We start from the raw sequence: 26,475 nt of genomic DNA, 5'->3' as shown, positions 1-26,475 counted from the left end.
TATCTTTTAACAATCAACCCCAAAAAAGCAACACTGGGCTCATCGTATGAAGATCAGGCACGTTATTTACCTGTAATGCCATTGCAATCTGGACAAACCACTCCACCACTTGTCTCTCGGGGTAGAGTTTGCCCTTTTGGTCTTTGAGTTTGTGGTAGAGGTCTCCGCCCTCACAGAAGCCCATAACAATGTACAGCAGCCCATCTCCGCCCTCCCAGGATTCCTTGTATGCCACGATATTCGGGTGCTTCAGCTTGGATAGGAGCTGCGCCTCTTGCTCCGCGGCCTTCCGCTCCCGCTGCGACGCATTGCGCAGGTTCAGCTTCTTAATGACATACTGAGAGATAAAACAGAACGTTATACGTTATTACCACAATATCATTTGTGGGACATTTTTATTATTATGTTATTCATTTATTTATTATTAAATATAGCTAAAATGTGCTGCCACACTGTAAACTCAATACTGGACCTTTAAAAGCACAGATCTTCAGGCTTAAAGGACACCTGAAGTGAGAAGAATATGGAGGCTTCCATATTGATTTCCTGCTAAACAATGCCAGTTGCCTGACAGCCATGCTGGTCTGTTTAGCTGCAGTAGTGTCTAAATCAGACCAGAAACAAGCATGCGGCTAATCTTGGCAGAACTGACAATAACGTCAGAAACATCTGATCTGCTGCATGCTTGTTCAGGGGCTATGGCTAATCGTATTAGAGGCAGAGGATCAGCAGGACTGCCAGGCAACTGGTATTGCTTAAACGGAAATGAAGATGGCAGCCTCCATGTCCCTCTCACCTCTGGTTCCCTTTAAATATGTTCCCAGTTCTGTGCACAGATGTTTAATAAATAAGATGTTTCAAAAATATAACATCAAATAAAATGAAAATCTATGAAAAACTAAGCCAGTGTTCATCAATTATTTATTGAAATATTGATTGTCACAGAATCTTTCTCTGCTCTTTATCAGCAGCAATGTTTAACCACTTAAGGACCAGCTAACGCCCATAGGCGTCATCAGGTCTTAAGTGGGTTACCATGGAAACGGCCTTTCCATGTCAGTGCAAGGAGGGTGTCTCCGTGAACAGCCGGAAAGCCGCCGATCGCGGCTCGCCGGCAAAATGTAAACACGTTTACATCATACGGCGCTGCTGCGCAGCAGTGCCGTGACGTAGATCGGCGATCCCCGGCCTCTGATTGGCCGGGGATCGCCGGCATATGATAGGCTGAAGCCTATCCTTCAATGCATCCGTCCTGCGCAGCCCATGGAGGGAGAGGGAGGGACGGGAAGGCAGGGAGCGCGGAAAACGCTGCGGAGGGGGGCTTTGAAGAGCCCCCCGCAGATCACAAACAGCTGGCGGCGATCAGACCCCCCCCCAGCAGGACATCCCCCTAGTGGGGAAACAAAGGGGGGGGAAGTCTGATCGCCAAGGCTCAATCCTGATCGGTGCTGTGGGCTGGAGAGCCCACGCAGCACCGATCACTGCAGAAAGCCCTGGTCCTTAATTAAAGGGAACCTAAACTGAGCAGGATATGGATTTTTCCTTTTAAAATAATACCAGTTGCCTGACTCTCCTGCTGAACCTCTGCCTCTAATACATTTAGCTACAGCCCCTGAACAAGCATGTAGATCAGGTGCTCTCACTGAAGTCAGACTGGAGTAGCTGCATGCTTGTTTCAGGTGTGTGATTTGGCCACTACTGCAACCACAGAGATCAGCAGGACTGCTAGGCAACTGGTATTGTTTAAAAGGAAACATCTATAGCCCTCTCAGTTAAGGTTCCCTTTAAAGAGACTCCGAGACGAAGGATACTAACCCGAGGCTTCCTCCCGCCCCATAAACATGTCTTAAGTCCCACGCCGTCCTCCCGCGGTCTGCCGTTCAGCTGCGGTGAGCCCCAGTAACAGGCTCGGTGACGTCAATCCCAGTCTACTGCGCATGTGCAGGTGGTCTGTGCATGCGCAGTAGACCCTGACTGGCATCGACTGAGCCTGGTAATGGAGCTCACCGCGGCTGACCGCCAGACCGGGGGGAGGACGGCGTGGGACTGAGACGCGTTTATGGGGCAGGAGGAAGCCTCGGGTAAGTATCAGAGCTTGAGTTTACCTCTCCGAGTCTCTTTAAAGGCTGGAACCCACAAGGAATTGCTGCAGCGCTTTCAAATTGCACCAGCACTGTGTGCAGTGATTCCTAGGGCGAACGTGAACGCGTTTTGCAACAATTTGAAGCGCTGTACAGTAAACTGTACAGCTGTTCCGATAAGTGTTACATTTTATTCAAAATAAACGTTATCATACTTACCAGGTGTCCCGATGTCTGGCTTCTGTCTGTAGCCCTGCCCCTACAGGAAGAGGTTCATAGGTACTTCTCTAGGACCAATCAGAGACACGCCTGTGATCTCTTTTGCTAGGGGGCGGGGCTATGGACAGAAGCTGGACATTGGGACACCCGGCAAGTATAATTAAAGGAGAACTGTAGTTAGAGGTATATGGAGGCTGCCATATTTATTTCCTTTTAAGCAATACTAGTTGCCTGGCTATCCTGCTGATCCTCTGCCTCTAATACTTTCAGCCCTAGGCCCTGAACAAGCATGCAGCAGATCAGGTGTTTCTGACATTATTATCAGATCTGACAAGATTAGCTGCATGCTGGTTTCTGTGTGATTCACACTTCTGCAGCCAAATAGCTCAGCAGGGCTGCCAGGCAACTGGTATTGCTTAAAAGGAAATCAATATGGCAGCCTCCATATACCTCTTACTACAGATCTCCTTTAACTTTATATAAAATGCTAAACGATCGGCTCAAAAATCGCTTTTCAAATTGATTTTGTAGAGCGTATATTCCAAAAAACAAAACAACACACAAAATAACAACACTACACATTTTCTTCAAATAAACTCAAAATATCTACTGTTCACTATGAATTTAACTTTATTACGAAGCATTGAAAACAAGCCATTATTTAAATGCAAGCAGCAAGATGTGCAACAATAGAACCCCCCCCCCCCCCCGTTGTGTTTTGCAGAGCGGGGTCCTGTGTAAGTAGTGGCTGGATAGTGTAATGATTAAGGGCTCTGCCTCTGACACAGGAGACCTGGGTTCGAATCTTGGCTCTGTCTGTTCAGTAAGCTGCACCTATTCAGTAGGAGACCTTGGGCAAGTCTTCCTAACACTACTACTGCCTATAGAGCGCGTCCTAGTGGCTGCAGCTCTGGCGCTCTGAGTCCGCCAGGAGAAAAGCGTGATATGACTGTGCAGTGTCAGTGCCCGGGGCCCCGCCTGTATTGTGCACCGCTGTGCGTTTCAGTATGTACAGGGAACGCAATGCAACTCCCATTGTGAATGCTAATAACTAGATAAATAAAAAACAAACACTACACATTCCTTTGAAACATCCAACACAAATAAACAGCTGTGCAGTGTTAGTGATGCACCTCTCCATTGCAGCTGTTGAATGTAGTATATTATTACATAGTGTCACATGTTGTGGCTGTTGTATGCAGTATATTATTACACAGTGTCACATGTCCATTGTGTACAGAAGTGCCCTCTGCCTCCCCAGCTGCTCCTCACAACCTTATATTACACATATGGTGTCAGCGCTTCTCCTGAATGCACACCTGAAGTGAGGGGGATATGGAGGCTGCTATAGTTCCTTAAACAATGCACATTGCCTGGCTGTCCTGCTGATCCTTTGCCTGATAGGACTGCTTTGCATTGTGTATTGCAATATGCAACGGGATTTTGCTGTGATTGCATTCTGCGAGTTTTACTAGCTGCTAGGAACGCAGGAAGAAACGCAGAAGAAACGCAGCATGCAGGACATCGGTGATCAGGCACTATCAGATCGCATTTATACAGAACACGCCTGCGATTTCTATTGGTTCTTATGTCCTTGCTGTCCACGAATTTCTTGCAATCAAAATCACAGCTAAACTCCCCCAGTGTAAAAGAGCCCTAACACTTCTAATCTGAGTGAAGAGTGACTGGATATGCTACATGATTTTTTTTGAGGTGTGTGAGTGGCAGCAGAAGGTCGGAGGGGGTGAGGGATGCAGGAGACTGGAAAAGAATGCAAGGGGTACAGGGGACGGGAAAGGATTGCATGAAACTAGGAGGTGGCTGGAGAGGGATGCAGTAGACTGGAGATGAGGAGAGCCTGTAGGACACAAAAAGAGACTGGAGCGGATTGCCAGTGATAAAAGGGGAATGCTGGAGGGGCGGGTGCTGCAGGAGTCTGAAGGAGGTTGGAGGGTGTGCAGGAGACTAGAGTGAGGTGCAGAAGGATGGAAGGGGGGGGGGGGTGCAGGAGACTGGAGGTGGATGGAGAGGGATGCAGTAGACTGGAGATGAGGAGAGCCTGTAGGACACAAAAAGAGACTGGAGCGGATTGCCAGTGATAAAAGGGGAATGCTGGAGGGGCGGGTGCTGCAGGAGTCTGAAGGAGGTTGGAGGGTGTGCAGGAGACTAGAGTGAGGTGCAGAAGGATGGAAGGGGGGGGGGGGTGCAGGAGACTGGAGGTGGATGGAGAGGGATGCAGTAGACTGGAGATGAGGAGAGCATGCAGGACACAAAAAGAGACTGGAGCGGATTGCAGGCGATAAAAGGGGAATGCTGGAGGGGAAGGGGGTGCAGGAGGCTGATGGGGGATAGGGGGTGGGGCGGGTGCTGCAGGAGTCTGAAGGAGGTTGGAGGGTGTGCAGAAGACTAGAGTGAGGTGCAGGAGGATGGAAGGGGGGGGGGGGGGGGGGGTGCAGGAGACTGGAGGTGGATGGAGAGGGATGCAGTAGACTGGAGATGAGGAGAGCATGCAGGACACAAAAAGAGACTGGAGCGGATTGCAGGCGATAAAAGGGGAATGCTGGAGGGGAAGGGGGTGCAGGAGGCTGATGGGGGATAGGGGGTGGGGCGGGTGCTGCAGGAGTCTGAAGGAGGTTGGAGGGTGTGCAGGAGACTAGAGTGAGGTGCAGAAGGATGGAAGGGGGGGGGGGGGGGTGCAGGAGACTGGAGGTGGATGGAGAGGGATGCAGTAGACTGGAGATGAGGAGAGCATGCAGGACACAAAAAGAGACTGGAGCGGATTGCAGGCGATAAAAGGGGAATGCTGGAGGGGAAGGGGGTGCAGGAGGCTGATGGGGGATAGGGGGTGGGGCGGGTGCTGCAGGAGTCTGAAGGAGGTTGGAGGGTGTGCAGAAGACTAGAGTGAGGTGCAGGAGGATGGAAGAGGGGGGGGGGTGCAGGAGACTGGAGGTAAATGGAAGGGGGCGGGGGAGTGAAGACACAAGAGGCCCCTGCAGAATTCTGTATCTGGCTGTAGTGGAAAGTGGGCACCTGCATCATACGTCAGTCAGAGACCCATGAGCCGTGATTGGTGGGCGGGCTGGCAGCCATTTGTAGCCTGCTCGCTATCTGCACACTACTCTGGGACCGCATGGATTACCTCAAATGCACCAGCCAGTGAGACCTATGCTGCCTGCGTAAACTGCTGCCTGACTACTGAGGGAACTGCCTGTCATCTGTGACTTGGTTGTGCATGGCTGCAGTGCTACAGTATCATCCAGACTGATTACTGAGGGAACTGCCTGTCATCTGTGACTTGGTTGTGCATGGCTGCAATGTTACACTATCATCCAGACTGATTACTGAGGTAACTGCCTGTCATCTGTGGCTTGCCTGTGCATGGCTGCAATGCTACAGCATCATCCAAGCTGTGCACACATGTGGACAGGGAACACACTATCAGTACTATACCTGCATTACCTGGTGAGAACTATGCTTCCTGTATAAGCTGCTGCCTGATTACTGAGGGAATTGCCTGTCATCTGTGACTTGCTTGTGCATGGCTGCAGTGCTACAGTATCATCCAGACTGATTACTGAGGGAACTGCCTGTCATCTGTGGCTTGCCTGTGCATGGCTGCAGTGCTACAGTATCATCCAGACTGATTACTGAGGGAACTGCCTGTCATCTGTGACTTGCTTGTGCATGGCTGCAATGCTACAGTATCATCCAGACTGATTACTGAGGGAACTGCCTGTCATCTGTGACTTGCTTGTGCATGGCTGCAGTGCTACAGTATCATCCAGACTGATTACTGAGGGAACTGCCTGTCATCTGTGACTTGCTTGTGCATGGCTGCAGTGCTACAGTATCATCCAGACTGATTACTGAGGGAACTGCCTGTCATCTGTGGCTTGCCTGTGCATGGCTGCAGTGCTACAGTATCATCCAGACTGATTACTGAGGGAACTGCCTGTCATCTGTGACTTGCTTGTGCATGGCTGCAGTGCTACAGTATCATCCAGACTGATTACTGAGGGAACTGCCTGTCATCTGTGGCTTGCCTGTGCATGGCTGCAGTGCTACAGTATCATCCAGACTGATTACTGAGGGAACTGCCTGTCATCTGTGGCTTGCCTGTGCATGGCTGCAGTGCTACAGTATCATCCAGACTGATTACTGAGGGAACTGCCTGTCATCTGTGACTTGCTTGTGCATGGCTGCAATGCTACAGTATCATCCAGACTGATTACTGAGGGAACTGCCTGTCATCTGTGACTTGCTTGTGCATGGCTGCAGTGCTACAGTATCATCCAGACTGATTACTGAGGGAACTGCCTGTCATCTGTGACTTGCTTGTGCATGGCTGCAGTGCTACAGTATCATCCAGACTGATTACTGAGGGAACTGCCTGTCATCTGTGGCTTGCCTGTGCATGGCTGCAGTGCTACAGTATCATCCAGACTGATTACTGAGGGAACTGCCTGTCATCTGTGACTTGCTTGTGCATGGCTGCAGTGCTACAGTATCATCCAGACTGATTACTGAGGGAACTGCCTGTCATCTGTGACTTGCTTGTGCATGGCTGCAATGCTACAGTATCATCCAGACTGATTACTGAGGGAACTGCCTGCTGTCATCTGTGGCTTGCCTGTGCATGGCTGCAGTGCTACAGTATCATCCAGACTGAATACTGAGGGAATTGCCTGTCATCTGTGACTTGCTTGTGCATGGCTGCATATTGAGCAGTCTGTGCTCGCTTGCTGAAGCATTGAACAGAAAAATGACTCCCAATTATTACTGACTTCATTAAAATCCAGTCTTATAGTGTATCAGCTGGAGTATGCCCATTTCTCATCTAGTAAATGACGGGGCCCCTTGGAGTTCACTATATGGGGACCCCCTGTGTGCAGCATTGCGGGGTGTGACTGGAGGCAGCGCTGGCGGCCCGCCGGGTGTCTCTGTATCCCGGGACTGTCACTGCCTGCGGGACACGTGACTCCTCCCCCGTTACCCGGGTTACCTGCTTCCCCTCCTCGCGGTGAGCGGCCAGGCTGACCTCCCCGTAGCTGCCCTTCCCCACCGCTCTGATGATCCGGTAACCGTCCAGCCCCGACCGCTGCCTCTGCTCCTCCATCCCGGGCACCGCACATCCCTGCCGCCACAACTTCCGGCAGCTTCCCGGTATCCAGGCAACGGAGAGCGGAAGCCAGCGCTGCGCAGAGACTGACGGCCACGGCGCCACAGCGACACCTGGCGGCTCCTTACACGCAGCGCAGCCACTCTCCTCACCTGCAGAGGACAGAGAGGGAAACCAAACCAGCGGAGACTGGCAGCACAGCGACACCTGGCGGCTCATCGCACGCAGCGCAGCGACTCTCCTCACCTGCAGGCTCCTCTATTATTATGTAGGCTGTCCTAAAGCATGGCTGGTGTGATGGACGTTATTGCACCAAGCTGCAATTCTTTTTAGGTGTCACTAGCTTAACCACTTGAGCCTGAGAGGTTTATACCCCCCTCCTAGTGACCAGACCATTTTTTACAATTCCGCACTTCACAACTTTAGTGGTTTATTGCTCAGGCCATACAACTTTGCACCCAAATGAATGTACCTCCTTTTCTTCTCCCAAATAGAGCTTTCATTTGGTGATATTTGATTGCTCCTGCAATTTTAAGTTTTTTTTTATTAATTAAAAACAACCACAATTTTGTATAAAAAATATTTTTTTAACCGACCCCCCCCCCCCCCTCCCAAATTGGCCATTCACTACACTTACACATACATATGGCTATGGCAGGGATTAGATTATGAGCCCCCCAAGGGACAGTTAAGTGACGAGAAACCCGGATAGTTGCAGAATGCAATGGACGTTAAGGTAAGTGCCTGTTTTTAATATTGGGAGGTGGGTGCGGACAGCTCTCCCCGGCGCTGGCCACGCTTGGGAGGGGGTCGCCTGCGCCTCCCCCTCCAGGGTGCCGCTGTGGTTCCCAGGCAGTAAGAGAGCCTGGGACCCCGCGGTCCCCCCGGTTGTATGGGGGCGTTGGGAATCCTCCCCGTGGCGCTCCTGGATAGTGCTAATGTAGCATGAACTAATTCCCGCAGGGCAACTGCTTTGCGGTATTGGTTTTTTGACCCTGCATAGTTTGGCATGCGAAAGCAAATGCATATTTGCATGAGCATTGCCTCATGAATAGCCAATTAGGCCAGATTTGCAAAGCCAGACTTGCTAGGGTTAAACTTGGTGTTTGAGCATGCATACATTTTCTCATGGAAAGTACTTCTTCTTCTTGCTTGAAGGTTGAGGCACGTACTCTATTCCTCCAGCCCCATGTGCACCGATCACTCCCACGCCGCCGTCCTCAGTCTTCTCTAGCTCTGGTATCGGGTCCCGTAACTTCAGCCAGTCATGGCCAGTCTGATGCAAGAGAAGTGCGCTATGTACACATCTCTGCAGCAGTCGCCAGAGAGATACGCAGAGGGCGCACTTCTCTTGCTCAGACTGGCCATGACTAGCTAAAGTTACGGGATCCGATACCAGAGCTAGAGAAGACTGAGGACGGCGGCGTGGGAGTGATCGGTGCGCATGGGGCTGGAGGAAGCCCTAGGTATGTAAAACTTTTCTGTTCTATGGTCTCTGGTTTCCTTTAAAGTGAAACCGAAAAAGTTTCACTTACCTGGGGATTCTACCAGCCCCCTGCAGCCGTGCTGTGCCCGCACCGTCACTTAAGGACCCTCCATTTCTCTGCCGTGGCTAATTTTCAATTCAGAGCAACTGGCAAGTTGATGGCCAGTGCTGGCCACGCTTCCTCTATCAAGCGCTGGGAGCATCCTGCACATGCGCAGTACCAGAAAATCTTGCACTGCGCATGCGCAGGACGGGAGCGTGATCGAGGGCACCTAGTTCCAAGGTTCCTGACATTTTTGACACTTTAGCTGTGTCATTTAGATACAGCAGTAACTTTTTAATTACTTATGCCGTCTTAATGATATATATCTTCTTTTTTTCAGTCACATACAGTTCCACCACAGCTGGAGTGCCAAGGTTAACCTTCACTGCTATAGACATAGAAGTTCTGGTACCCTTTGAGCTTGCAAATCCCAACGAGTTTGCAGGTTTATTAATATAATTAATCATGTATATAGCCCCAATATAATAATAACATCTTCCGTAGCGCTGTACAAAGTACAAAACAAATAGTAGGAAGCATAGACACAGGAGAGGTTCAGGACTCTGTACAATCAGCGATACAAATACATTGATGATGTGTGGTTTGGGACATCCCCAATACTGGTGCATGTTCATATGATAACTTACAGCAGAATAAGAAACACTAGGAGGAGGTCCTTGCCCTTGCGAGTTTACCAGTAAAAGTGCAGCACAAGTGTGCCGGCTGCACCTGTTCCCTGGGCTGCCATGACTTCTCCCTCCCTTACCCTGCCTGGAGTCCCCGTGCTCCCCATTCTGGAGCCCCACTGATAGCGCTACCCCCGGAGTATCCCCCTCTCTGTGCTCGGGGAGCAGTGACAGCAGCTGAGCACGGATTGAGAACCCATGACAGATTCACCACACTGGCACTGCATTTAGGGGACGTTATAGGGCACATAACGTGCCCCTAACGCAACGCCTGGTGCTCTCTGGTGTGGACGTCAGAGTGAGCCACGTTGTGCAGCTCACTCTGGTGTCCGTGATGCCGTGATGCGTATTCTTGGACGCATGCGGCATCACGTGGTCCCGCCCGGCCAATCACCGCACAGAGCGGCCGCACCAGGAAGTAAACACTGCACGTCACTGAGTACAGTGAATATTAATTAGCCATGTGCCTGGCCGCTCTCCCCTCCTCCCCAACATGACTGAGCATGTGCAAGCAGTCCAAAGCGGCTTAGCCACGTAGAACGCACAGCATGCAGCACTTTGCTGCGTTACAATGTAATGCAACATGGGCAGTGTGAACAGCCCACTTGTGTTACATTGCTGTGCGTTGGGGGAGCGTTACAGGCTGCACTAACGTGCGCCTGTAACGTCCCTGTGTGCAAGTTGCTGTCAGTTATAACTGAACGGACAACTAATGTGCAAGGTAATGTCCATGTTTCCCTATAGTCTTTTTCACACTATACGCTGAAAAATGAAAGCTTTTACACAATGAACTGCTATGGAAAATTATGCATCAGTTTTTCATTTCAGCGTAGAGTGTAATAGAGGCCTTAGTGTACAATTTTCCTCAGTGTACCTCCTGGTGGTAAGTATGCGTTGTTATCATCACCTGTTCATATGAGGGCAATACTGGTTTCCATTTGCATCTTTAAATATGTGTCATCAGAACAGCAGGCGTCCTGTGTGCAAGTCTGATGAATTCGTTATTTTTGTTCCTTTTCTGAAGTTTTTATTGCTGTATTGCCCCCTTAGTTTGTCTGTATATATACAGAATGCTGTCCTGTCTTGTGTTAGCCTTTCTGTAAAATGTTATGTATTCAGGATGTGGCCCATTTGTTTCTCTGTTTATGCTGTTTTATGTTATACGTTGTGCACAAACATTCAGTATATTTATTAACACTTATTTATTTGATAAAAGACACTCAATAACACAGAATGAATAATCAGTGACTCCAGTAATACAGCAGCAATAGGTAGGCTGTACTCCTAGGCAATGCTGAAGATATCCGGTACAATGTAGTCTTCATGTGTGCCGTCAATCAGCCCTTCTCCATTGTTGTGTGCGAACCAGCAGGCCACCTTCCCACCATGCCTGGAGTCTCTCCGGTAATCTCTCTGTACTCCCCTACAATACAGCAACACAGCCTGTTATATATGCCAGGATATGGAAATAACATTTACCAAAGTCAGCCTAGCTGTCATTCATCCACACCTCCCAACCGTCCCGATTTCCCCGGGACTGTCCCAGGTGAGGAGGTATGATCCCGAGACTCGTGCAGTCTCTCCTGTGTCCTGGCGCCATTCTGTGCTTCCCCTGGCCAGTATAACTGCAGGGGCCCAGCAATGTGCCCCCATCCTGTCTGCTCTCCTCTCCTCCTAGTGCTGGCTTCCCTTTCGTTGTGTAATTACATGTGGCGTGCAGTGTCGGGCACTAGAGTGATCAAAGCCCTGGACTCTGGGGAAAAGGGGAGAGCAGAACAGCTTCCATTTGTGCTATAATACTCTACATTCATAAGGAGCACAGAACGGGGGGCCACTTACACCACCAGGGAAGCTGTAATGGGGAGGTATGGGGGGGCCACTTACACCACCAGGGAAGCTGTAATGGGGGGGTGGGGGGTAGCCCTAAACCACCAGGGGAGCTGTAATGGGGAGGGGGGGTAGCCCTAGACCACCAGGGAAGCTGTAATGGGGAGGGAAAGGAGTTTAGCCCTAGACCACCAGGGAAGCTGTAATGGGGAGGGAAAGGAGTTTAGCCCTAGACCACCAGGGAAGCTGTAATGGGGAGGGAGAGGAGTTTAGCCCTAGACAACCAGAGAAGCTATCTAGAGGAGGTGAGGGGATACTAAACACAGCTAGGAAAGCTATAATGAGGAGGGGGAAATGGGAGGAGCAGGCACGTATGGTAAGCCGTCCGGATGCCCATCGCTCCCCCCCTGTACTCCTTTCTGCCCCTCCGCTGCTTCTAAATGCCATCCGGCACCCTCTTCCGAATCTCCAGAGTCGGGCGCCTGTGCTGGCCCAGCTGTGTGAGCTCTACAGTGCGTGACCGCGGTGCGGTAGCGCTCCGTGCAAGCGCATAACTTCATGAGAGATGAAAACATCCCTCTGACACTGCAGATGTCCCCTACCCTGCTCACATCACTCTGACACTGCTGCCGTTCCCTCCCTTGCTTACACCTCTGACAGTGCAGCTGTCCCCTCCCCTGCTTACACCATTAAAACACTGCAGCTGCCCCCTCCCCTGCTTACACCTCTCTGACACTGTTACTGTCCCCTCCCCTGCTTACACCACTATGACACTGCAGCTGTCCCCTCCTCAGCTTACACCTCTCTGACACTGCAGCTGTCCCTTCCTCAGCTTACACCTATCTGACACTGCAGCTGTCCCCTCCTCAGCTTACACCTCCTCTGACACTGCAGCTGTCCCTTCCTCAGCTTACACCTCTCTGACACTGCAGCTGTCCCTTCCTCAGCTTACACCTCTCTGACACTGCAGCTGTCCCCTCCCCTGCTTACACTTCTCTGACACCGCAGCTGTCCCCTCCCCTGCTTACACCTCTCTGACACTGCAGCTTTCCCCTCCCCTGCTTACACCTCTCTGACACTGCAGCTGTCCCCTCCCCTGCTTACACCTCTCTGACACAGCAGCTGTCCCCTCCCCTGCTTACACCTCTCTGACACAGCAGCTGTCCCCTCTCCTGCTTACACCTCTCTAACACTGCAGCTGTGCCCTCCCCTGCTTACACCTCTCTGACACTGCAGCTGTCCCCTCCCCTGCTTACACCTCTCTGACACTGCAGCTGTCCCCTCCCCTGCTTACACCTCTCTAACACTGCAGCTGTCCCCTCCCCTGCTTACACCTCTCTGACACTGCAGCTGTCCCCTCCCTTGCTCTCACCATTCTTTGATTCTGCAGCTCTACCCTCCCTGCTTTCACCTCTCTGACACTGCGGCTGTCCCCTCCACTGCTCACACCTCTCTGAAACTGCAGCTGTCCCCTCCCCTGCTTACACCTCTCTGATACTGCTTACACATCTCTGACACTGCAGCTGTCCCCTCCACTGCTTACACCTCTCTGACACTGCAGCTGTCCCCTCCCCTGCTTACACCTCTCTGACACTGCAGCTGTCCCCTCCCCTGCTTACACCTCTCTGACGCTGCAGCTGTCCCCTCCGCTGCTTACACCTCTCTGACACTGCAGCTGCCCCCTCCCCTGCTTACACCTGACACTGTGGCTGTCCCCTCTCCAGCTCACACCTCTCTGACACTGCATCTGTTGCATCCCTTACTTACACCTCTCTGACACTGCGGCTGTCCCCTCCCCCGCTTACACCTCTCTGACACTGTGGCTGTCCCCTCCCCTGCATAAATGTTTCTGACACTGCAGCTGACCTTAGCAAGTTTTGGTGCTAGTCTTTCCTTACCTTGTAACTGTAAGCAGCCTATTTTTCACCTTCATGGTGGCATCTGGCTTCTCAGGATCTTTAGTTTTATGAATATTGGAAATTTCATAATCAATCCCATGGTAAAACTGGCCTGGAAAGTAAGTTCAGAACTCTTATATGAAGTTATGCAGGTATGTGGTGCAAACAGCTTCTTCAGTACTTTACACATATTTATGTGCCAGATTTTAATGCAAACCTGTCACCTTACAAATATAGATGTCATTAATGATGACTTGTGTTAGATGCTGCAGGTTCCCTGGCTGTCATGTCCATCCAATGGCTTCATTAATGGGGAGTCAGTCGGACAGTTGTGTGATCTCAGCCTCATGCAGGAAGGAAGTCCTGGACTTATTAAAAAAAAGCCTCTTCCTGTGGGTGCTGCATGCAGCTGCTGTCACACCACCATTAAGCTACATGCAGCTGCTGTCACACCGCCATTAAGCTGCATGCAGCTGCTGTCACACCGCCATTAAGCTGCATGCAGCTGCTGTCACACCGCCATTAAGCTGCATGCAGCTGCTGTCACACCGCCATTAAGCTGCATGCAGCTGCTGTCACACCGCCATTAAGCTGCATGCAGCTGCTGTCACACCGCCATTAAGCTGCATGCAGCTGCTGTTACACCACCATTAAGCTGCATGCAGCTGCTGTCACACCGCCACTAAGCTGCATGCAGCTGCTGTCACACCGCCACTAAGCTGCATGCAGCTGCTGTCACACCACCATTAAGCTCCATGCAGCTGCTGTCACACCACCATTAAGCTGCATGCAGCGGCTGTCACACCGCCATTAAGCTGCATACAGCGGCTGTCACACCGCCATTAAGCTGTATGCAGCTGCTGTCACACCACCATTAAGCTGCATGCAGCTGCTGTCACACCACCATTAAACTGCATGCAGCGGCTGTCACACTGCCATTAAGCTGCATGCAGCTGCTGTCACACCGCCATTAAGCTGTATGCAGCTGCTCTCACACCACCATTAAGCTGTATGCAGCTACTGTCACACCACCACTAAGCTGCATGCAGCTGCTGTCACACCGCCATTAAGCTGCATGCAGCTGCTCTCACACCTCCATTAAGTTGCATGCAGCTGCTGTCACACCGCCACTAAGCTGCATGCAGCTGCTTTCACACCGCCATTAAGCTGCATGCAGCTGCTGTCCCACCATCATTAAACTGCATGCAGCTGCTGTCACACCGCCATTAAACTGCATGCAGCTGCTGTCACACCGCCATTAAGCTGCATGCAGCCGCTCTCACACCGCCATTAAGCTGCATGCAGCCACTCTCACACTACCATTAAGCTGCATGCAGCTGCTGTCACACTGCCATTAAGCTGCATGCAGCTGCTGTCACACTGCCATTAAGCTGCATGCAGCTGCTGTCACACCGCCACTAAGCTGCATGCAGCTGCTGTCACATGGCTATTAAGCTGCATGCAGCCGCTCTCACACAGCCATTAAGCTGCATGCAGCCACTCTCACACTGCCATTAAGCTGCATGCAGCTGCTGTCACACCGCCACTAAGCTGCATGCAGCTGCTGTCACACCACCATTAAGCTGCATGCAGCTGCTGTCACACCACCATTAAGCTGCATGCAGCTGCTTTCACACCGCCATTAAGCTGCATGCAGCTGCTGTCCCACCATCATTAAACTGCATGCAGCTGCTGTTACACCGCCATTAAACTGCATGCAGCTGCTGTCACATGGCTATTAAGCTGCATGCAGCCGCTCTCACACCGCCATTAAGCTGCATGCAGCCACTCTCACACTGCCATTAAGCTGCATGCAGCTGCTGTCACACTGCCATTAAGCTGCATGCAGCTGCTGTCACACCGCCACTAAGCTGCATGCAGCGGCTGTCACATGGCTATTAAGCTGCATGCAGCCACTCTCACACCTCCATTAAGCTGCATGCAGCCACTCTCACACTGCCATTAAGCTGCATGCAGCTGCTGTCACACCGCCACTAAGCTGCATGCAGCTGCTGTCACACCACCATTAAACTGCATGCAGCGGCTGTCCCACTGCCATTAAGCTGCATGCAGCGGCTGTCACATGGCTATTAAGCTGCATGCAGCCGCTCTCACACCGCCATTAAGCTGCATGCAGCCACTCTCACACTGCCATTAAGCTGCATGCAGCTGCTGTCACACCGCCACTAAGCTGCATGCAGCTGCTCTCACATCGCCATTAAGCTGCATGCAGCTGCTGTCACCCTGCCACTAAGCTGCATGCAGCTGCTGTCACACCACCACTAAGCTGCATGCAGCTGCTGTCACACCACCACTAAGCTGCATGCAGCTGCTGTCACACCACCACTAAGCTGCATGCAGCTTCTGTCACACCGCCATTAAGCTGCATGCAGCTGCTCTCACACCACCATTAAGCTGCATGCAGCTGCTGTCACACCGCCATTAAGCTGCATGCAGCTGCTCTCACACCGCCACTAAGCTGCATGCAGCTGCTGTCACACCGCCACTAAGCTGCATGCAGCTGCTGTCACACCGCCACTAAGCTGCATGCAGCTGCTGTCACACCACCATTAAGCTGCATGCAGCGGCTGTCACACCGCCATTAAGCTGCATGCAGCCACTCTCACACTGCCATTAAGCTGCATGCAGCTGCTGTCACACCGCCACTAAGCTGCATGCAGCTGCTGTCACACCACCATTAAGCTGCATGCAGCTGCTGTCACACCGCCATTAAGCTGCATGCAGCGGCTGTCACACCGCCATTAAGCTGCATGCAGCGGCTGTCACACCACCATTAAGCTGTATGCAGCTGCTGTCACACCACCATTAAGCTGCATGCAGCTGCTGTCACACTGCCATTAAGCTGTATGCAGCTGCTGTCACACCACCATTAAGCTGCATGCAGCTGCTGTCACACCACCATTAAACTGCATGCAGCGGCTGTCACACTGCCATTAAGCTGCATGCAGCTGCTGTCACACCGCCATTAAGCTGTATGCAGCTGCTCTCACACCACCATTAAGCTGTATGCAGCTGCTGTCACACCACCACTAAGCTGCATGCAGCTGCTGTCACACCGCCATTAAGCTGCATGCAGCTGCTCTCACACCGCCATTAAGCTGCATGCAGCCACTCTCACACTGCCATTAAGCTGCATGCAGCCACTCTCACACTGCCATTAAGCTGCATGCAGCTACTGTCACACCGACATTAAGCTGCATGCAGCTGCTGTCACACCACCATTAAACTGCATGCAGCGGCTGTCACACTGCCATTAAGCTGCATGCAGCGGCTGTCACATGGCTATTAAGCTGCATGCAGCCGCTCTCACACCGCCATTAAGCTGCATGCAGCCACTCTCACACTGCCATTAAGCTGCATGCAGCTGCTGTCACACCGCCACTAAGCTGCATGCAGCTGCTGTCACACCACCACTAAGCTGCATGCAGCTGCTGTCACACCGCCATTAAGCTGCACGCAGCTGCTCTCACACCACCATTAAGCTGCATGCAGCTGCTGTCACACCGCCATTAAGCTGAATGCAGCTGCTCTCACACCGCCACTAAGCTGCATGCAGCTGCTGTCACACCGCCATTAAGCTGCATGCAGCTGCTGTCACACTGCCACTAAGCTGCATGCAGCTGCTGTCACACCGCCATTAAGCTGCATGCAGCTACTGTCACACCGCCACTAAGCTGCATGCAGCTGCTGTCACACCGCCATTAAGCTGCATGCAGCTGCTGTCCCACCATCATTAAGCTGCATGCAGCTGCTGTCACACCGCCATTAAGCTGCATGCAGCTGCTGTCACACCGCCATTAAGCTGCATGCAGCTGCTGTCACACCGCCATTAAGCTGTATGCAGCTGCTGTCACACCACCATTAAGCTGCATGCAGCTGCTGTCACACCGCCATTAAGCTGCATGCAGCGGCTGTCACACCGCCATTAAGCTGCATGCAGCTGCTGTCACACCGCCATTAAGCTGTATGCAGCTGCTGTCACACCGCCATTAAGCTGCATGCAGCTGCTGTCACACCGCCATTAAGCTGCATGCAGCTGCTGTCACACTGCCATTAAGCTGCATGCAGCTGCTGTCACACCGCCATTAAACTGCATGCAGCTGCTGTCACACCGCCACTAAGCTGCATGCAGCTGCTGTCACATGGCTATTAAGCTGCATGCAGCCGCTCTCACACAGCCATTAAGCTGCATGCAGCCACTCTCACACCGCCATTAAGCTGCATGCAGCTGCTGTCACACCGCCACTAAGCTGCATGCAGCTGCTCTCACATCGCCATTAAGCTACATGCAGCTGCTGTCACACTGCCACTAAGCTGCATGCAGCGGCTGTCACACCACCATTAAGCTGCATGCAGCTGCTGTCACACCGCCATTAAGCTGCATGCAGCTGCTGTCCCACTGTCATTAAGCTGCATGCAGCTGCTGTCACACCGCCATTAAGCTGCATGCAGCTGCTCTCTCATCGCCATTTAGCTGCATGCAGCTACTGTCACACTGCTATTAAGCTGCATGCAGCTGCTATCACACCGCCATTAAGCTGCATGCAGCTGCTGTCACACCGCCATTAAGCTGCATGCAGCTGCTGTCACACCGCCATTAAGCTGCATGCAGCTGCCTTCACACCATCATTAAACTGCATGCAGCTGCTGTCACACCGCCATTAAACTGCATGCAGCTGCTCTCACACCGCCATTAAGCTGCATGCAGCCGCTCTCACACCGCCATTAAGCTGCATGCAGCCACTCTCACACTGCCATTAAGCTGCATGCAGCTGCTGTCACACTGCCATTAAGCTGCATGCAGCTGCTGTCACACTGCCATTAAGCTGCATGCAGCTGCTGTCACACCGCCACTAAGCTGCATGCAGCTGCTGTCACATGGCTATTAAGCTGCATGCAGCCGCTCTCACACCGCCATTAAGCTGCATGCAGCCACTCTCACACTGCCATTAAGCTGCATGCAGCTGCTGTCACACCGCCACTAAGCTGCATGCAGCTGCTGTCACACCACCATTAAGCTGCATGCAGCTGCTGTCACACCACCATTAAGCTGCATGCAGCTGCTTTCACACCGCCATTAAGCTGCATGCAGCTGCTGTCCCACCATCATTAAACTGCATGCAGCTGCTGTCACACCGCCATTAAACTGCATGCAGCTGCTGTCACATGGCTATTAAGCTGCATGCAGCCGCTCTCACACCGCCATTAAGCTGCATGCAGCCGCTCTCACACCGCCATTAAGCTGCATGCAGCCACTCTCACACTGCCATTAAGCTGCATGCAGCTGCTGTCACACTGCCATTAAGCTGCATGCAGCTGCTGTCACACCGCCACTAAGCTGCATGCAGCGGCTGTCACATGGCTATTAAGCTGCATGCAGCCGCTCTCACACCTCCATTAAGCTGCATGCAGCCACTCTCACACTGCCATTAAGCTGCATGCAGCTGCTGTCACACCGCCACTAAGCTGCATGCAGCTGCTGTCACACCACCATTAAACTGCATGCAGCGGCTGTCACACTGCCATTAAGCTGCATGCAGCGGTTGTCACATGGCTATTAAGCTGCATGCAGCCGCTCTCACACCGCCATTAAGCTGCATGCAGCCACTCTCACACTGCCATTAAGCTGCATGCAGCTGCTGTCACACCGCCACTAAGCTGCATGCAGCTGCTCTCACATCACCACTAAGCTGCATGCAGCTGCTGTCACCCTGCCACTAAGCTGCATGGAGCTGCTGTCACACCACCACTAAGCTGCATGCAGCTGCTGTCACACCACCACTAAGCTGCATGCAGCTGCTGTCACACCACCACTAAGCTGCATGCAGCTTCTGTCACACCGCCATTAAGCTGCATGCAGCTGCTCTCACACCACCATTAAGCTGCATGCAGCTGCTGTCACACCGCCATTAAGCTGCATGCAGCTGCTCTCACACCGCCACTAAGCTGCATGCAGCTGCTGTCACACCGCCATTAAGCTGCATGCAGCTGCTGTCACACCGCCACTAAGCTGCATGCAGCTGCTGTCACACCACCATTAAGCTGCATGCAGCTGCTGTCACACCACCATTAAGCTGCATGCAGCGGCTGTCACACCGCCATTAAGCTGCATGCAGCCACTCTCACACTGCCATTAAGCTGCATGCAGCTGCTGTCACACCGCCACTAAGCTGCATGCAGCTGCTGTCACACCGACATTAAGCTGCATGCAGCTGCTGTCACACCACCATTAAGCTGCATGCAGCGGCTGTCACACCGCCATTAAGCTGCATGCAGCGGCTGTCACACCACCATTAAGCTGTATGCAGCTGCTGTCACACCACCATTAAGCTGCATGCAGCTGCTGTCACACTGCCATTAAGCTGTATGCAGCTGCTGTCACACCACCATTAAGCTGCATGCAGCTGCTGTCACACCACCATTAAACTGCATGCAGCGGCTGTCACACTGCCATTAAGCTGCACGCAGCTGCTGTCACACCGCCATTAAGCTGTATGCAGCTGCTCTCACACCACCATTAAGCTGTATGCAGCTGCTGTCACACCACCACTAAGCTGCATGCAGCTGCTGTCACACCGCCATTAAGCTGCATGCAGCTGCTCTCACACCGCCATTAAGCTGCATGCAGCCACTCTCACACTGCCATTAAGCTGCATGCAGCTGCTGTCACACCACCATTAAACTGCATGCAGCGGCTGTCACACTGCCATTAAGCTGCATGCAGCGGCTGTCACATGGCTATTAAGCTGCATGCAACCGCTCTCACACCGCCATTAAGCTGCATGCAGCCACTCTCACACTGCCATTAAGCTGCATGCAGCTGCTGTCACACCGCCACTAAGCTGCATGCAGCTGCTGTCACACCACCACTAAGCTGCATGCAGCTGCTGTCACACCGCCATTAAGCTGCACGCAGCTGCTCTCACACCACCATTAAGCTGCATGCAGCTGCTGTCACACCGCCATTAAGCTGCATGCAGCTGCTCTCACACCGCCACTAAGCTGCATGCAGCTGCTGTCACACCGCCATTAAGCTGCATGCAGCTGCTGTCACACCGCCACTAAGCTGCATGCAGCTGCTGTCACACCGCCATTAAGCTGCATGCAGCTACTGTCACACCGCCACTAAGCTGCATGCAGCTGCTGTCACACCGCCATTAAGCTGCATGCAGCTGCTGTCCCACCATCATTAAGCTGCATGCAGCTGCTGTCACACCGCCATTAAGCTGCATGCAGCTGCTGTCACACCACCATTAAGCTGTATGCAGCTGCTGTCACACCACCATTAAGCTGCATGCAGCTGCTGTCACACCACCATTAAGCTGCATGCAGCGGCTGTCACACCGCCATTAAGCTGCATGCAGCTGCTGTCACACTGCCATTAAGCTGTATGCAGCTGCTGTCACACCGCCATTAAGCTACATGCAGCTGCTGTCACACCGCCATTAAGCTGCATGCAGCTGTTGTCACACCGCCATTAAGCTGCATGCAGCTGCTGTCACACCGCCATTAAGCTGCATGCAGCTGCTGTCACACTGCCATTAAGCTGCATGCAGCTGCTGTCACACCGCCATTAAACTGCATGCAGCTGCTGTCACACCGCCACTAAGCTGCATGCAGCTGCTGTCACATGGCTATTAAGCTGCATGCAGCCGCTCTCACACCGCCATTAAGCTGCATGCAGCCACTCTCACACCGCCATTAAGCTGCATGCAGCTGCTGTCACACCGCCACTAAGCTGCATGCAGCTGCTCTCACATCGCCATTAAGCTACATGCAGCTGCTGTCACACTGCCACTAAGCTGCATGCAGCGGCTGTCACACCACCATTAAGCTGCATGCAGCTGCTGTCACACCGCCATTAAGCTGCATGCAGCTGCTGTCCCACTGTCATTAAGCTGCATGCAGCTGCTGTCACACCACCATTAAGCTGCATGCAGCTGCTCTCTCATCGCCATTTTGCTGCATGCAGCTACTGTCACACTGCTATTAAGCTGCATGCAGCTGCTATCACACCGCCATTAAGCTGCATGCAGCTGCTGTCACACCGCAATTAAGCTGCATGCAGCTGCTGTCACACCGCCATTAAGCTGCATGCAGCTGCTGTCACACCGCCATTAAGCTGCATACAGCTGCTGTCACACCGCCATTAAGCTGCATGCAGCTGCTGTCACACCGCCATTAAGCTGCATGCAGCTGCTGTCACACCGCCATTAAGCTGCATGCAGCTGCTCTCACACCGCCATTAAGCTGCATGCAGCTGCTGTCACACCGCCATTAAGCACGAACATGGTTGAGTAGTGAGATAATAATTCCAAGTTTATGAATATTCTGAGCTAATTAGTGATTCCTGTAAAGTGATTATTCCACTAAGCAATAAATGAAGTGAAGTAACACCCATGCAAAAAGGAAAAAAGGTGTGTCCCACCCTATGGTCCCAGTACCGGAGACCTGTCCGGGAACAATCCGACGAGGCTGGCACCACAAGTAAAAATAGCTCTTTATTTGAAACGTCATTAAAATGACATTATGTCAGATATAAAAGTGAAAAATAACGGCCATGGCCATTATTTTTCCCTTTTATATCTGTCACCATCATCATTGACCACCACATCTTTTTTCAGATGATTCAACAAAGAGCTATTTTTACTTATTTGTGGTGCCAGCCTCCTCGGATTGTTCTAATTGCACTAAGCAAAATGTCACGTAATGTTTTGTAATTACGATTTTGAAATTTAATTGATTTTGCGTAATCCACTAATACATTTTACATGTTTTGCGATATAACGAACGCAGCCATTGTAAGCCATTGCTCATGGAAATTACGAAAAACATTTGGCCAACCAGAAACAATGGAGAACAAGTCAAAATAATTTTTTTCAGTGTAGTGCCAGAAATTTCTCAAAATGATTTAAAATCCTAATTGCGAATTTTGATGCAAAATGATGATTCGAGCTCAACACTAATGCTAATTTTATGCAATTTCCTGCAGCTTGGAAATAGATCAATAAACTACAGCAGCTTCCTCTGATTGGTCCATTTCCCAGCAGAGTAGCAGCACTCTCCCAGGATAGCACGTTCTCCGAGTAGCAGTACATAAACGCCTTCTTACCCAGCAGCCCATGGACGCCTGCAGAGAATTTATGATTATCCAGAGTATAGAAGCCCAGGAAATCTCTGTGCAGAGGGTGGTTCTTCCAAACCGTGTGTAATACGATCACAAAAGTCGCCCCTTCTCCAAACGAAAGCGTCACATTGCTCTCCTTGTTGATCACCAGATTAAACCTGTCAATGTAAACATGATTTGCAAACTTAAAACAATCGTGCTGATCCCTGGCCTGAATAAATCAAGAAACTGTATTATTTCCAGTGAGCTAATTTTTTATAGCTCCATCAGACAGCCCCGATGCATCCTGGGACAAGGTTCATATGTAGCAGCTTTCCAATTAACCAATAAAGTCAGCAAAAAAAATATGTGAAAGTTATTCAAAAATTACAAAAGATTACAATTGCAGACAAAATGAATTACGATTTTTTTTCTGAAATTTCCCATTATGATTTTAAATCCTTATTGGATATATATATATATTTTCCCACACATATTGGGTTGGTGCCTCTCTCTTGAGATAAGTTTTCCTTTTGGTTATGTATCTATTATTGGATCCTAGCACATCACACTTTATATAATCTTGTATAAAAAATTAGATATTGTGCTAGTTTGTGTGTTTTTTGAAGTGTAATTATCTAAACCGGGCAGGGGCATTCCTAATACCGGGGGGCACAGGAGCTACGTATACTGGGGCAGGAAAAAATCAGGAGGGGGGGAGGGGTGGAGGAATCTCCACCTCAAGCAGTGGAGAGCCTTGTTCTAGCCCTGAATGCCATTTTTTATCTCTGTCTAGGTCCCTTTAGTGCACAAATGGAGGAGAATAAAGGTGCCCATTAATGGTACAATCTTCCGAACGGTCAACCGTATGATCGATCGGTTTGGGCACCTGGTTTCACAGTGGGACGTTAAAGTCCCACGTTACAGCAGCCAGTAACGCAGCCTAACTCACAGCACTGTAAAATCAATGTGCTGTTCACAGTACACAGTCGCATTACATAGTAACGCAGCACGTTTAAACAAAGTGCTGCATGCTGTACGTTATACTGGGCTAAGCCACGTTAGACTGTTTGCACATGCTCAGTAATGTTGGAGGAGGAGGTCTCCCCTCCTCCTCCGCAGCCAGCCACATGGCTAATTAATATTCACTGCACTGTGGTGACTCCTGGTGGAACTGTAGTGTTGTCCGGATCATAATTGAATGGTTCATTTGATCCGGATCTTTTTTGTGAGTCGAATCATCCGGATCATCACAATGAAAGATTCAGTTCACAGTGGATGTCTGTCTGGAAGAAACAGGAACATACAGAATGTACAGTGCAGGGAAAGTCCTGTCCTGCTAGTCATTTCACCCAGTCTGCTTCCCTAGTAAAATGATTCAAATGATTCGGTTCAAAGATCCGGATCTTTTGAATGATCCGATTCAAATGATCCGAATCCTTATAAAGATCCGGACTTCCTATCACTAACCTGGAGCGGCTGCTTTGAGAGCTGCATAACGCGGCTCAATCTGACGTCCAACTTCAACACCACCATGCGTTGCGTTAGGGGCACGTTATGCGACCATAACGTCCCCTAAAACGCAACGTCTTGGTGGGAAAGTAGCCTTAAAGTTGCTGATTGATAATAATATCAAGTGTTCCATCGATTCTATTAAACTGATCGGATTGCCTATGATTTTTACCTCCGTTGATAGGTTGCAAAGATCTGATCAGATGGTCGATCGTTCAGGAGATTGTACTGTCAATTGGCACCTTAACCACTTTGTCCTCCTTGACGTATAAAAACGTCAAGGAGGACAGGCGCGCTCCCGCGGCCGATCGCGCGCATGCACTCCCGGCCGCGGAGTCAGTAGCCACGGAATCAATTTATCGGGCTATGGAGCCCGATCATTGATTCCTCTCCCCCGCTGAAAAAGCGTCAGCTTCTCTCGGAAGCTTCGCTCTTTCTGAAGCTGTGTCCCTCTAAGCGTACATTGTACGCTTAGAGTGACGTCATGTAAAAAAAATCGAGATTGCCATCTTGTGGCCAAAAAGTAAAACTACAAGTAAATTCCCAAAAACATTACAATACACCAATATTTCCCCAAATAAAACACTTTTATATCCCACCCTCCCAAAAATGCCCACATAAAATGTTTAATAAAAAAAAAACAAAAAAAACATTACTATAAAAAAAAAAAACATAAATATTTACCTAAGGGTCTAAACTTTTTAAATATCTATGTAAAGATGAAATATTTCTCTCTATTTTTTTTTTTATAAGCTTGTAAATAGTGATGTATGCAAAACGGAAAAAATGCTCTTTTATTTCCAAATAAAATATTGTCGCGATACATTGTGATAGGGACATAATTTAAATGGTGAAATAACCGTGACAAATGGGCAATAACAATACGTGGGTTTTAATTATGGAGGCATGTATTATTTTAAAACTATAATGGCCGAAAACTGACAAATAATGAATTTTTTCATTTTTTTTCTTATTCTTCCTGTTAAAATGCATTTACAGTAAAGTGGCTCTTAGCAAAATGTACCACCCAAAGAAAGCCTAATTGGTGGCGGAAAAAAAGAGATATAGATCAGTTCATTGTGATAAGTAGTGATAAAGTTATAGGCTAATGAATGGGAGGTGAACATTGCTCGGATGCATAAGCTGAAAACGACTGAGATGTTAAGTGGTTAAAGGACTTACGCGGTAAAAAAAAAAAAAAGATAAGTACCTGCTTCAAATTTGGTCCCACGGAGGAAGCCATCCACGCCCTCCGTGTAGTTCCGCCAGGTCCCCGTTGTTTAATCGCCCCCCCCCCCCCCCCCCCGGGCCGGCTCCCGACCCCACAGCCCGGGTCGGGCTTTCATGCCTCACGTAAAATGGCCGCTGGAGCTGGCCACAGCTGTGCGGCTCTAGGGCCTCCCCCCCCCCGATCCACGCTACAGGCTGTCTCCTGTGCATGCATCGGGGAGGGGGGGGGAGGCCCTAGAGCTGCGCAGCTGCGGCTTTACATTGAAGCCAGAGACTATTGTTCCCATCATTCTCTTAAGGTGCCCATACATCTAGCAATTTTGGCAGCCAAGAGACAGAGCTCTCTCTGATTGAATCTGATCAGAGTGAGATTGCTTGGCCGCCATAAACCACAGGCCGATTTTCAATCAATTTCAGCATGAAATCTTGCAGAAATCAGCCTTGTGACAACAACATACTGCCCTTCGCCACCTGACCGCTGTCTGATCGATACATGCCATTAATTTTGGCCCAAAATTGGTTGCATTGTTGATTGGGCATGCTCTTGGCGACAACGTTTTACATTCGACAGTAATTATCGAATCGGATGGTCGATCAACCGCCAAGTCAAGTAATGTAAGGGCACCTTAACAGTAACCTGAATAAATACTTAATCAGAATTGTTTACCCGTTTTTGTTGACTAAAGCTTTGGTCTTCCATGGGTAACTCTTCTTGGCTTTGCCCCTCATGACGGTGATTGCCTGCGGGGTGACCTCGATTGCCAGATTCATCTTCAGGTTGACAATCCCCAGCCTTCCGATGTAGGTCTCATTGGATTCCACGTTATTTCCCGTTTTCTTGTTCCCAATAAGTTCCCCATTGACTGCAATCCCTATGGAGGAAAATGCAATGACATCACAATGCCTCAGTTATATATGGGCTGGCGGTATGGTTACAATGTATACGAATAATCATCTGCGGGTATAAAAAAATTGGACAACATCATATGGCAAAAGTTGGTGCTTAAAGGACAACTGAACTGAGAAGGAAATGGAAGCTGCAATATTTATTTCCTGGTAAACAATACCGGCTTCCTGGCAGTCCTGCTGAGCTCTTTGGCTGTAGTAGTGTGTGAATCACACGCCTGAAACAAGCAGGCAGCTAATCCAGTCACACTTCAGTCAGAGCACCTGATCTGCTGCATGCTTGTTCAGGGGCTGTGGCTAAAAGTATTAGAGCCAGAGATCAGCAGGACAGCCAGGCAACT

The 26,475-nt window shown here is 50.5% G+C and overlaps 2 protein-coding genes across 2 annotated transcripts in view; both read right to left on the bottom strand.

Annotated features, from left to right (window-relative positions):
- The window catches only part of NEK4 (NIMA related kinase 4), a 61,950-nt gene extending 54,485 nt beyond the window's left edge, over positions 1-7,465 (bottom strand). Inside the window, exons 1-2 of the mRNA XM_068251872.1 lie at positions 7,303-7,465; positions 71-337 (exon numbers count right to left, since the gene is read on the bottom strand). Coding sequence (XP_068107973.1) covers positions 71-337; positions 7,303-7,416 — 381 coding nt within the window. The 5' untranslated portion in view covers positions 7,417-7,465. The remainder of the gene's footprint in view (positions 1-70; positions 338-7,302) is intronic.
- Positions 7,466-10,821: 3,356 nt separating this feature from the next.
- Positions 10,822-26,475, bottom strand: part of LOC137532382 (inter-alpha-trypsin inhibitor heavy chain H3-like) — a 120,474-nt gene continuing 104,820 nt past the window's right edge. The window contains exons 23-26 of the mRNA XM_068252815.1: positions 25,896-26,100; positions 22,493-22,665; positions 13,360-13,471; positions 10,822-11,057 (exon numbers count right to left, since the gene is read on the bottom strand). Coding sequence (XP_068108916.1) covers positions 10,919-11,057; positions 13,360-13,471; positions 22,493-22,665; positions 25,896-26,100 — 629 coding nt within the window. The 3' untranslated portion in view covers positions 10,822-10,918. The remainder of the gene's footprint in view (positions 11,058-13,359; positions 13,472-22,492; positions 22,666-25,895; positions 26,101-26,475) is intronic.

The sequence above is a fragment of the Hyperolius riggenbachi genome, chromosome 9, assembly GCF_040937935.1.
Source record: "Hyperolius riggenbachi isolate aHypRig1 chromosome 9, aHypRig1.pri, whole genome shotgun sequence".
Classification (NCBI taxonomy): domain Eukaryota; kingdom Metazoa; phylum Chordata; class Amphibia; order Anura; family Hyperoliidae; genus Hyperolius; species Hyperolius riggenbachi.
This window is presented reverse-complemented; position numbering and strand designations above follow the sequence as displayed.